At 31.9% G+C, this 12,911-nt stretch overlaps 1 protein-coding gene across 3 annotated transcripts in view; it reads left to right on the forward strand.

Annotated features, from left to right (window-relative positions):
- jmjd1cb (jumonji domain containing 1Cb) overlaps nucleotides 1-12,911 on the forward strand; it is a 354,346-nt gene that overhangs the window by 334,138 nt on the left and 7,297 nt on the right. For all 3 annotated transcript variants that reach the window (XM_039771144.1, XM_039771154.1, XM_039771164.1), the window contains 4 exons: nucleotides 1,825-1,955; nucleotides 2,040-2,162; nucleotides 3,425-3,564; nucleotides 6,094-6,270. In XM_039771144.1, coding sequence (XP_039627078.1) covers nucleotides 1,825-1,955; nucleotides 2,040-2,162; nucleotides 3,425-3,564; nucleotides 6,094-6,270 — 571 coding nt within the window. The remainder of the gene's footprint in view (nucleotides 1-1,824; nucleotides 1,956-2,039; nucleotides 2,163-3,424; nucleotides 3,565-6,093; nucleotides 6,271-12,911) is intronic.

Raw genomic sequence — 12,911 nt, forward strand, 5'->3', positions numbered from 1 at the left:
TTTCACTATCTTCAAATCAGGAACTTTGTTAAACAGAACCTTCCAGATTTTCCTCATCTTGCACCCTCATCCACGCTGGAAAAATTATTGCTCAATTTCAAGGAGTTAGACTCCATCTCTACAATATATAAAATCCTTTTACAATCCCTTCCTTTCAAAGATCCAAGAGGACACTGGGAAAATGACCTCTCAATTAATATATCAGAAAAGGAGTGGAAAGTAGCAATGCAGAGAATTCACTCAAGCTCCATATGCGCAAAGCATACAATTATACAACTCAAAATTATATATCGAGCACATCTGTCTCACTAAAACTCTCCAAAATGTTTCCAGGGCATGATCCAACCTGCGAACGTTGCAACCAAGCCCCAGCCTCACTAGGTCACATGTTCTGGGCCTGCTCCAAATTAACATTATTCTGGACAAAAATTTTAATTACCTCTCAGACAGTCTTGGACTCACAATCCCTCCTAACCCATTAACAGCTGTGTTTGGGGTTCTTCCAGAGGGTCTTAAAGTGGAGAAAGACAAACAAATTGTGATTGCATTCACTACACTGTTGGCACGCAGACTTATTCTGATAAACTGGAAGAACCCAAACTCTCCTCTTTTAAGTCAGTGGGAAACTGATGTGTTATATTATTTAAAATTGGAAAAAATCAAATACTCAGTTAGAGGATCTGTGCAGACTTTTTCAAAACATGGCAGGATCTAATCAGTAATATTTTGAAATGATTTTATAAAGCACAGAGAATTTGTTGATTTAGGTATTTTTAAAAGCCTTAAATTTTACACCGTTTGGCTTGCTCTCTCTCTCAAGGGTGGGGATCGATCTGTTCTTAGCATAATTCTTTTTTTTTTTGTAAAAACTTGATTGCTATGTATTGATTGTAATAAAATTAATAAATAAAAAAAAAAAAAAAAAAAAAAAAAATTTCTGATAAACAAATTAATGCTATTAAAAAAGTATGATGTGGCCACCTTTATCCCATAAACCTTTAACCCCTTCTTAGAACCTGTGGAGCATCCTTAAAAGGAAGGCCTATGAATGTGGGAAGCAGCATTCCTTGAAGCCGCATTTCTCAGAGCCAATTTTGAGATCTTCTAATGAAATACAGGCTGAGCCTACACATGTACTTATAAGTTCAACGCCATGGTCTTTTAATTGTCACATGTACAATATGCAGTAAAATTCTAAGTTGCAGACATAATAATCAACAAAAAAATTCAGGCCCAAAAGAAAGGCTCAAACTTAAATCTAATAATAATAATCACAATAAATATTACAAAATACAGCATTATGTACAATAGAACCAGAGAAGATGTGGCACTTAATTAGCTCATTTTATTACAGTTTATCACATGTAACAGTTGAGTAGCCTTAATACCTGTGGGTAGAAATTGTAATTTTCATTGGATGAAAGAGTTGTTAAAGTCTTATCAAAGAAGAGCTCATATATTGAATATGTTACTTGATTTGTAAATATGTTCTTTGTTTTAATTTGTGCTTTATTTTTTTGAAAAAAATCTGTTCATGCAGCAAATACAACAGTTTTTGGTTTCAAAGTCATTATGATCTTTTGAATCTTTTCAAACACCATTTTGCATAATTTGGCAATGTGTTTGGTGTACTTTTAAAAATATTAAAAACAGCTATTGTCATTATCAGTAGTTTTGCTTGTGATAACATTCACATTATAATATTATTGTACAATAAATAAGAAACAATTGTACTGGCTGTTTAGAAAAAAACAAATAAAAATGGTATGTGCATAATAATTTGGAACACAGTGGATACATGTAAGTTTCCGTGTGTCTTTACAGATATGATGACTTGATGAAGAATCTACCCTTACCAGAGTATTCCGATCCAGATGGAAAGCTTAATTTGGCTTCTCGCTTGCCAAGTTTTTTTGTACGACCAGATCTTGGACCAAGACTTTGCTGTGCTTATGGTATGTGTAATGAAAAATGCATAATAAAATTAATAACACCTACTAATAGTTGAAAGTCTAAATAGTTGCATAATTTTATTACAGGAGTAGCTGCATCCAAAGAACATGACTTTGGAACTGCCAGCCTTCATTTAGAAGTTTCTGATATTTTGAATATACTTGTTTATGTTGGTGTAGCCAAAGGGAATGGAGTACTTTCTAAAACAGGTAAGAATAAAATATGATGAAAATGAGCTGGTGTGATTAATATAGTTGTTTATTGGAGATTATGCCACCAATTGAAATAGTAATGTATGTAGTTTTTTTAAGTAGTCCAGAAAGAAATGTGTAATGCTGAATATCAGCTTTTAAAGCCAAATATGACATTGGAAATCTGCACATAAATCGCAGAGAATAATTTAATTTTATCTATTCATGGCTTTAAGATAAAATATATTAAGTTTTCTGTGGAATACACAGCATAATGAAATGTTTACATGAATGATTCCCATAGACAAATGACTGTAGCATAACACCAAAAACAGACAAATTAATACAACATTCTCTTATTGTTGAACTTACATAGCTTCATTATTCATTGTAGTAATATGATCTTCAACCATTTTGGGTGCAGTATGTTGTTTACTTCTATTATTTTTGAAACACCCCCAACATATTTCCTTATTTCTCACATTTTGGGCCCAGATATACTTTGTGATACTCAAACCATTGAAGTTTAATCCCAAGTGGGCTTCTCACAAGAAATATAAGCAGACACCCTCTTGTTCTACATTAGAATCTAACTTTTCATCTAGACCAAAAGCAAAAGCTTCATGTTTAATTCAGAAACAAGTTCTAATAATTTGGCATGCTTCCATTATCAAAAATTGCATACTCAATATATGTTTCCAGAAAGATTTTTTTAAGCTGTACCTTGATACACTTCTTTTGGCAATTGCACCTTACATTTTTTTTTTCTTACTCAATATTTTAAAAGATACATGATTTAGAGTGCAACTTTAGTAATCTTTTTCTCAATAAATATATCTTTCTAGCCATTTTGATGTATAATTCTATTGGTTTTCCTGTTTATTACAATAAGTTTTTCTGTGGACAATCCTTGGTTCAACGTATGTTGTAGTATTCATTTTTTGTAAAGCCTTTCCTAATAGTGCACAATACTATAAAGGTGCAAAGAATTGTACCAATTTATTGAAAAATTACAGGCTTGTCTGAAAATAGTCAAAATAACATTATTATAATAAAAGTGTATTTCATTTCATAGCATTGGTTACAAGATTGTATCTTAAAAAAATTAACTTTCTTCTTGTTATCTGTGTTTTATCTAGTTCATCTTTATGCCTTCATACAGCTTCTCAAGCTATTTGAATAGAACCCTTTCAGTGATTCCTTCTATACTGTAACATGATAAATTTTTGACCCTACTGTAAATTTGTTTGAAATATAAACTAGCTCTTATTTGTTTGTAGGAGTATTAAAAATATTAGAAGAGGAAGATTTGGATGAAAATATGAAGAAGAGACTAAAGGATTCTAGCGAGACTCCAGGGGCATTGTGGCACATATATGTAAACAAAGATGCTGATAAAATTAAAGAATTTATTCTAAAGGTCAGCAGATAGATTAGATTAGTCTGTCTATTAAAAGGAAATTTATTTTAATTTTTCTGTATTACTCAAACATAATTGCACTAAGGGCACCTCTGTCATTGCATTTTTCAGTATTTAAAAATGTTACCTCTCTTAATTTTAGCATTGTATACAGCAGCAGAGGAGATGCCAACTTTATGCCAGCATCACATGATAAGTTTTTTTCAGAATTACTTCTTCACAATCATGGTATATATTAGATTGACTCATGACATTGTCATCTAAAGTGAAGTATAAAAATGTTTAAAATGTCTTGTCTGTTCTTACAGTTTAATGTAAGTCTGTAGGGGCACCAGTCACTACATGAAGACAAAAGCATTACCAGATATATCAGTTATTAAGCCAGGATTGTTGACTTTTGATCACTTACATCTTGTAAACACATCGTGTCTTGTACACACATTGTAAAACAGCATGTTTTTGTTTTTTTTCTGAACATAATAAAGACAATAAAACCATCTGGAAAGATTTGGCTATTTTAAAACAAGACTATAGTACCCTTTTGAGCCTTCTTGGGACATGGTTTCCTCTACCCTATCTTTTTCATTTCGAATATTCTCTCCTAGTGCTGTTATTGCCATTATTAACGGTAAATGTTTCTGACCAAATATGAATTGCTGTCTCCATTCTATAGAAAACTAGACAATAATCATACTCGCTCACTCATTGAAAATACCACACTTACTCACCCAGTCACAGTTTTTTCACTACATGTAATGAATAAGATCATAGACAAATATGAAAACTGCCAGCACTCCAGTTAGTCAGGGACAGCAGAAAGCATCTGTAGTAAAGAGGAGAAATGTGGATACACAAACTATAGCCAGGCTCCACCTTACAAGAGACTGCTTCATCAGTTGTGTCCATTAATGCTGTAAAAATGATCAAAAAAATTATTATTGATTTAAAATTGCTAAGATTCACAACTATCTCGTTTGAGTAAATGTTTACTGACAAGAAACAAAGTTATTTATTATTTTTACTCACTTGAAATGCTGTCCTTAGTTGTTCTTTCTGGACACACTCCGCAAGAGTGGCATTGCATGAACTAAACAATTTGATAACTGGTTTGTGGTGCTTCATTCTTCAATTTGGCTTAGCTCTGTCACATATGCTTCCCTATCTAATTTCCTCAGTATGTTTTTATTGTGCATGCACATAACACCCTACAGAAAGTGTCTAATGCTGAGTGTCGATTGACACTGTTAACTTAGTAACAGCATGCACCCAGTCTTGGCTCTTCCAAAAATTTAAGGCTTTGATAAAAAATTAGTGTAATCAATTCAGATTTCTTGTTACATCTACATAGTACAGTTGATCTTACTTACCTGCTTCACCAACATATACTATGTTGCTATGCCACAGCAGTGTCAGTCTATCTCTGTATACTACATAAAAATAAAAGCACAGAATAGGTGAAAAGTAGCCCCTAACACAATTTCCAAACCCCTCCGTGTTTTGTGGTTTGTGATTTAAGATAGGTAAAAGTAAATGTATAAATTCACATGGAATGGCATTAAAATGTTTTTCACACAACTTGGAGTAATAAGCCCACTGCATGTGCCAATTTGCATTTGGAAAAAAGAGAATATAGCACATAGTGAAACTTGAGATTGCACAATAGTGAAGCCAATAAGTTTAGAACTGCTGTTAAATCACTTAATCTGTGTGTGTATAGGTATTGCATATAAAAATCTGGCTTGAGTGCACATTGCATAGGGGAAAATAAAATTTTGAGTGTGCACCTGCCACCGGTGCTAGCATATTTTTGGAATCTTGTAAAGTCATAATTGTGTGACAGCAGATACAGTACATAAATGATTTCATAGCATGCTCACAGTTTTGCAGTAATATCAGACAATTGGCAGACTTTTATGCAGATCGACATTTATTATAAGCCTTGGTAAAATATAACCACTGATGAAAGAGAAAAGGAAGAGACAAAAGGAAGAAAATACACAGTATGGAGACAAGTAAAAAGGTAGAATTTCTGATGAAGCTTTTTACTTTTGTTGACACAAACATCACTTAGGAAGTCATGTTTTCTTGAGTCAAAACCTTTACCACTTCAAAGTGGACGAATTCTGTAAGTTATAAAGCTTTTATTTTTACATTGGAACTTGTGCCCCTATAGCACCATTTTAAGCCACAGGAAGAGGCTTTTTTATCTAAAAAAATGTTTCACTTTAGAATATAATTTCATTTAGTAAATTAGTATATACCTTGATTGTGAAGAAAGAACCTTGTTTTGAAAAATACTGAACCTGTCCTTTAAGGTATGGATGCAGTTATCTTTTATTTTTAACAAATTGATGTTTGTGCAAATGAAAGAAAATGTTTTAAGTAATGAAGTCAGAATTGAAATTATATAGAATTAAAAAATCTAATAGATATACATGTCTTGCTTTTCTTCAGTTTTATTTAAAAACTAGTATTCCCTGTTGATGTTTATTTTTATAGTAGCTCTGTAATATTTTAATGTGGTTTTAGGTGGCAAAGGAACAAGGGATTGAAATCCCTCATGAAAATGATCCAGTCCGAGACCAAAACTGGTATTTAACTCGAAAGCTAAGACAACGCTTATTAGAAGAGCATGGTGTTCGTGGCTGGACCATAGTGCAGTTCCTTGGAGACTGTATTCTAGTTCCTGCAGGAGCACTTCACCAGGTGAGTTGCTTTTTTCTGTTAATACTAATTTTTAAGTATTACTGCTGTAAACTGAAAAGGGCCTGGAGTGTGAGTATTTACAGTTATTTGCCATCCACTTCAGCATGCTTTTTTTAACTTGGGAGTTTTTTGTGTTTTTTTTTTTACATTTATATTTCTTTAACTTTTATATTTCTTTCATATTTTTGTAATTTGTTTTGTGCTTATATAAAAAAGGCAAAATGTTTGAAACAGTATGCAACATGATTTGATACTTTCAGTATCAGTACTGAAACACAGGCTCAGTGAAAAAATTGAAGAAACCAACCAGACAGCTTTTATGAACACTTAATTTGTGAAATGTACTGTATCACAAAGCAATTTAAAAATAAAGGGTTTTAGTATAGTTTATGCATGTATTTTATACGTCTTAATTTCCTCATATTAAGTATGTACTATGAGGTAAAAAACAATTTAAGGCTAGTGTATTATCCATTAGGCCATTGCCCATTATCCAGCAGAGGATAGACACAGCCTAGAACTAGAAGCAGTGGCCTCCCTTATTGTTGACTGTCACTAGGATTTTTTGAATATTTTTTATTTTTCAGCAAGTATTAAAGTAAGTTTAATACCCCTAGGCACCCTCATCCTCTAGAGATTGTTCCTCTTTGATGTTGAATGTTAATGGGCACAACAGCATCATTTAACACACTTGATAAGAAAAAAACTTTTGTGTTTAATGATAGATTTTTACTCTTTGATGTTACTGACGTAATAAATAATATATAGCCTTTGTTGGATCCTTATGCACTGGTACACTGCTCTCTGGAAATGCTTGGCAGTATTAATGCAATATTTCTATAGAAGGAAAGAAACAAGGAAATAATGAAAATTGGGTTAACAAAATTCACAGAAATACAAAGGATTGTTTCATATTTCAGGTTGTATTATGGTCTTGCATTGACTGAAGGATTTATGTGAAGATAAAAAATTACCCATTTAAAACAGTTCTCTTTTAATAATTTGGTATAGGCATTCCCTGTGTACCGACTTTTCATCTTTTTTTTCTAGTGGCTATAAGTTTTCATCTATACCAGTTACTTAATTTGATATCAGTTATTTTTCTTAATTGATCATATTATTTAATTAGGCAGCTTTTTCTAGCTGTCTGGAATTTTAGAAGTTAATGAAAGTCTTTCTGTATTTCTTTGAAATATATAAAGATGGCTGCAAATGAAAGCTTAATCTCTTTCAATGCTGTATAAGTAAGCAATAATACAGAGATGCACAGATGTGGCTTAATTGTAATTACATACATGCTAACAGAAGATATCTTTAATAAAAGATGTGGCAAGTTGATGTTGAAGGAGAGTAAAGGCTTGGTTAGCAGTATTTTTTGTTTCTTAAAATAAAATCCTGGGGATCCATTGTCCATTGGAGCATGCAGAATTAGAGTTTAACTTCCTTAGATTAACTGATAAGACTGTATTCTGGGTATTCTGCAGTATCACATATCACTCACAAAAATCAGTTACTGTAGTAGATATTTAAATGGCATGTTCCATTAACCACAAAAATTAGTTTAGAATTAATAAATGTGTTGTAATGACTTTTTGTGGCTCACTAGGACCAGGATTGGATAGCCTTGTATATGATGGTCACAAAGAATCTACTTACATAATATACAAAAAGCAAATAACAGATAAAGTAATTCTAGATTAAATTGCTACATTCATTTCTTAAAGGATAAGTTTGTTATTTTTCTTGTCAAAGTTATCTCTTCTCTATCAGGGCAAGTGTGTTTTATAAAATTAAATAATACATCTTACTTGCACTGGGGCTTTATATTGTAGGCTGTGAAGCATGGAAGTAAATCTAAAGCCAAGACAGATGATGAGCATTTCTCTGTGTCTTGCTATTACACACATTGTAAAATAGCAAATCACGGGTATTTTGAGATATATATATATATATATATATATATATATATATATATATATATAGATATAGATATAGATATAGATATAGATATAGATATAGAAATATATAGATGTATATGTATATATATAGATGTATATGTATATATATATGTATATGTATATGTGTATATATATGTATATATATGTATATGTATATGTATATTTGTATATATATGTATATATATATATATATATATATATATATATATATATATATATATATGTATATATATATATATATATATATATGTATATATATATGTATATATGTATATATATGTATGTATATGTATATATATATATATATATATATGTGTATATATGTATATATATATATATATATGTATATATATATATATATATATATATGTGTATATATGTGTATATATGTATATATATATATATATATATATATATATATATATATATATATATATGTATATATATATATATATATATATATATATATATATATATATATATATATATATATATGTATATATATGTCATTTATGAACAAAAATAGACCGGTATAATGAGGTTTAGCCATTTTAAAAGAAGTTCTGCAGTGCACAATAGTTTTACACTTGAGCAATAACCTTTCCCTTAACCCCCCTCAGACAGTTAAGTTGTGCATGGTTTCCTCTCGAAAGACCAAATCACAGTAGACTTTTGTGCCACATGGTTGGTTTTGTTTTGATTAACTTGCGTATTTGTGTGAGAAAATGTAACCTTACCACGAAATAAAAAAGTACCTGAAGTAAGTGATATAATTAATTTCCAGATCTGTTTTGTTGCCACAAACATGCACCACAAACATGGAAGGTTTGGATCAATACATGAGAACTGTCTTGGCTTGAAAAACGTTTTTTGTTCCAGTCCTCGTACCCTCTGTTGTAAAGAGCCAGTGCTAGCAACATATTTTTTAATTTATAGAAAGCGCTTAACTACAGGACACAATTTTGTATGGCAAATTCATACTGTATATACTATGTTTTTGAAAAACATAACTTTTACTTGAATAATAACAAACTTGTTCTTTAAATCGTTAGTGATAATACGTCTGATAATAAGTCTAAGGTGAGATGTCCAGGGAGGACAGAAAAATAAAAACACTAACTGGCAAAATGCATTATGGTAATAAGATGCTAAAAATATTATTGATCTTACTTTTTTTTATTTTTATATGGGAGATATATGCCCCAGCTGACCGTTCTGCCAAACATGAATGCACTTAGGTAGTTCCTTATTAGTTTTATGCCTCATCTTAGAAGATTCAATGCAGAGGGCCTTGTCAACAGTTGGAGTCTCCACATTTCTTCCAGCATCATATGCAGCTGCATAGTACTTTGATCAGAAAACAAAAACAATAGTAAGAATTAATAACGATTGCAAATGTATGAAGTACAAGATATTTCAATACATATATAATCTATAACAAGTCTGTGAGTAAAGCCATTATGAAAAATCCAAAATAAATGTAGAGATTTTAGAAGTTTTTTTTAAATGTCCCATGGTATTAGCCTTGCATATATCTGCTGATAAAGCATTTCCATTTTTCATTGTGCAACAGCAAAAGTTCTTCTCACATGCTTAATTCAAGAGCGGGAGTCATCCATTTTAACAAGCCGCGTATTGCACTGATAAGAAATAGCCTGCCCATTTAATTATTTAGAAATGGATAGATACATTAAGATTTTGTACAAATAATGTTTTTCATTTTTCTTCCTCGATGGATTCTGGCACCCCCAGCAACAGTTGCAAGCACCCCCAATCATGAAGTGCTGCTTTAGTTGCTTAAAAGCTTCATCTTATACAAATGATCCTAAAATAAAACACACACGTTAAAATATTCCTATTCTTTTTTAATAAACTGAAAAAACTTTGCTTTCCTCCTCATTACAAGTGGTTATAGACTATTAAAGGGAAAGTATTAATTTCAATGACGTTACTGCCTGAAGATTTTACTAGTTGTTGTTGTTGTAGTAGTAGTGTTCTGTTATCTCATTTATAGTTGATGCTTCACTAAAAGAAACTTTGATATAAGACTTTATTTTAACAATTGTATACAGAAAAGTAAACATAACTTGCTTTAAGTTAGTAATTCATTGATGTAAATTATTTGAGCCATTTGGATCTTTAGAATAGTGTTTTTTTATTTTTTTGTTTTTTTTTTTATTTCTGCTTTTAGGAATAGGCTTAACAATCTTTTTTTTTTATGTTGATTTTCATGAAAGTATGAGATGTTCAACTTTGAGTTTTATTTTTATGCTGTCAATTGTATTGAAGTACCACGTTAGCCATATAATCACAAAACTTATACATATTTTGAAACCATAAACATTTGCCACAAACCAAAGGCCTCAAGGACTCTGAACAAATCTGAATCCTATTATCTGATACAATCTGCTCTTGCATTTTGCTCTGTACTTGTACTATTACTGTTATACTATTGGATTGTGTTTAGGAATAGTTGTGTTCTATTCTGTGTATTGTGTTTTATTTACCTTATTTTTTGACACCCACTGCACGCCAAACCTACCTGAAGAGGGGACTGTCTCTGAATGGCCTTTTCCAAGATTTCTTCCATTTTTTCCTTACAGAGTTTTTTTGAGAGTTTTTTTTCTTGTCGTCTTAAGAGAGTCAAAGCTGGGGAGCTGTCAAAAAACGCACCTTGTTAAAGCCTGTTGCAGCACTACTTTTGTCATTTTGGGCTATACAAAAATAAATTGTATTGTAGGTGAATATTTTTTTCAGATTAGCAAATTAGTTACTTTACAATATGAGCATACCATTTGTTTGTTTGTTAGTAAGTCCTCTTTAGTGCCAGTTGTGTGCAGGTATAAATCCTGAATTAGGGAAAAAGTTAACAGTTACTTCCTCACTGAAATAAGAGACATAACGTTTCAGCTGTATAGCTTTCATCAGATTTGTAAATCAAGAGGAAATAGCATGTAATATATATAGGTGGGGAAAGAGGGGGACAAAGCCAGGACAGATAAAAGGAGTGAAAGGTGGGAGTAGGTGTGAAAAGGTGCCATTAGAGACAATGAAGGGGGGCTTAAAATGTTAGTCAGTTATTGACACATGGAGAATTAACATGATTTTAGCTTCTTCTGATTTTCTTTGAATATTGAAGTATTTTTGAATCCCTATGAAAGAACACAAACCGAGAGGTCATAAGAAATTTGACAAACAAGGAGTCCATCAAGTCTGTCTGTTTAGCTAATAGCTAAGCTTTCTCAGTATCCAGAATTTTCTTAAAGATTGTCAAGGTTTCTGCTTCAACTACATCTCTCAGTAATTTGTTTCAGATTATGCACCATTTTCATTCACAAAACGTCAAGTCCATCTACTTTCTTCCTACCTGCTGCTACTTTCCGCACCACACGATTTTGACTTCTTCCAGATTGGGCTGGGCGATTTGGCCTAAAATCAAAATCTCGATTAATTGAACATTTTAACTCGATTACGATTAATGTACGATTATTTTTTATTTTTTATTTTTTTGCCCTCATAGTTCACTGACAAGTTTTGTACAGTAAATATGCTCACATATTACAAGTGAGAGATTTTTGAATGAAGGGTGCATTACTTGATTTTAAAATAATTGAAGGAAACACTACTATCTGTGATTATTTATTGAACATCAATGTTGAACAACTGAAATTAAAGCACACATTGCCTAAAACGAACAGTCACTTTGTTCTTATAAAAAAAGTAAAAATAAATAACTTGCACTTTTGGAAACAACATAAATTATTTTCAATGTTTTTCTTATTAAAAGTAGAAAATAAGCAGTATCTCTTCTAAATAAAACAACTCTTATATATCCTGTAAATAATATTTTAAACAGTGCATTTCTTGCATCTTCTGTAAACAAATATTTTAATGTGCAATGTATCAATGTAAACAACAGATTGTTGTAATGAAAATAGAACTCTCTAAACACTGTTGCATGAGGTGATCTTAGCGATCTTGTCATGTCACTATATGAACATGAATTTACTCTTAAGTTCTTACTAAGAAACACGAGCATGTTAACCTTTTCAGGTTTCAGGCAGGACCTGAGGCATGTAACAATGTTTCCACCCGAACTGAAAGCCCGCTCTGATGGGGAGCTAGTAGCTGGTATGCAGAGATACTTTTTTGCCACCTTACAGTGGGAAAGTGTACATGATGCTTCTTCCACCAGTCCAGTGGATTTGCCTCACTATCCAGCATGGGGGACACCAAATAGCTGCTCATCTCTGCACCGTTGTCTGTCATAAGGGCTGAAAGTTTTTCTTCCGTGAGGGCCTATTCAGAAAGCATATCTTTCAGACCTTGCGCAATCATATCTGCCGTGTGATTGGCTGGAAAATATGCCGTCTCAAGACATCGTTGTCAATGTAGTGCAAAGTAAGGCTCAAGAATGGGTCCATCGTCCTACTTGACCAGAGATCAGATGTGGCTGCAAAGTTTTGAACATTTTTCAGTTCAGCAGCTACATTTTTACTTTACTGTCTGGCAGCGCAGTTTTAGAAAAATGTGATTGCGATGGCACAGTGTATCTTCTGTCGAGAGTTTTAACAGTGTTTAAACCCGCTTTGCTCCACTGTAGCCAAGGGAGTCATATCCTTTGCGATGTAATAACAAATAACGTCAGTTATTTCTTTCGATCTTTTTGAACTCTTCTCATAC

The sequence above is a fragment of the Polypterus senegalus genome, chromosome 1, assembly GCF_016835505.1.
Source record: "Polypterus senegalus isolate Bchr_013 chromosome 1, ASM1683550v1, whole genome shotgun sequence".
NCBI lineage: Eukaryota > Metazoa > Chordata > Cladistia > Polypteriformes > Polypteridae > Polypterus > Polypterus senegalus.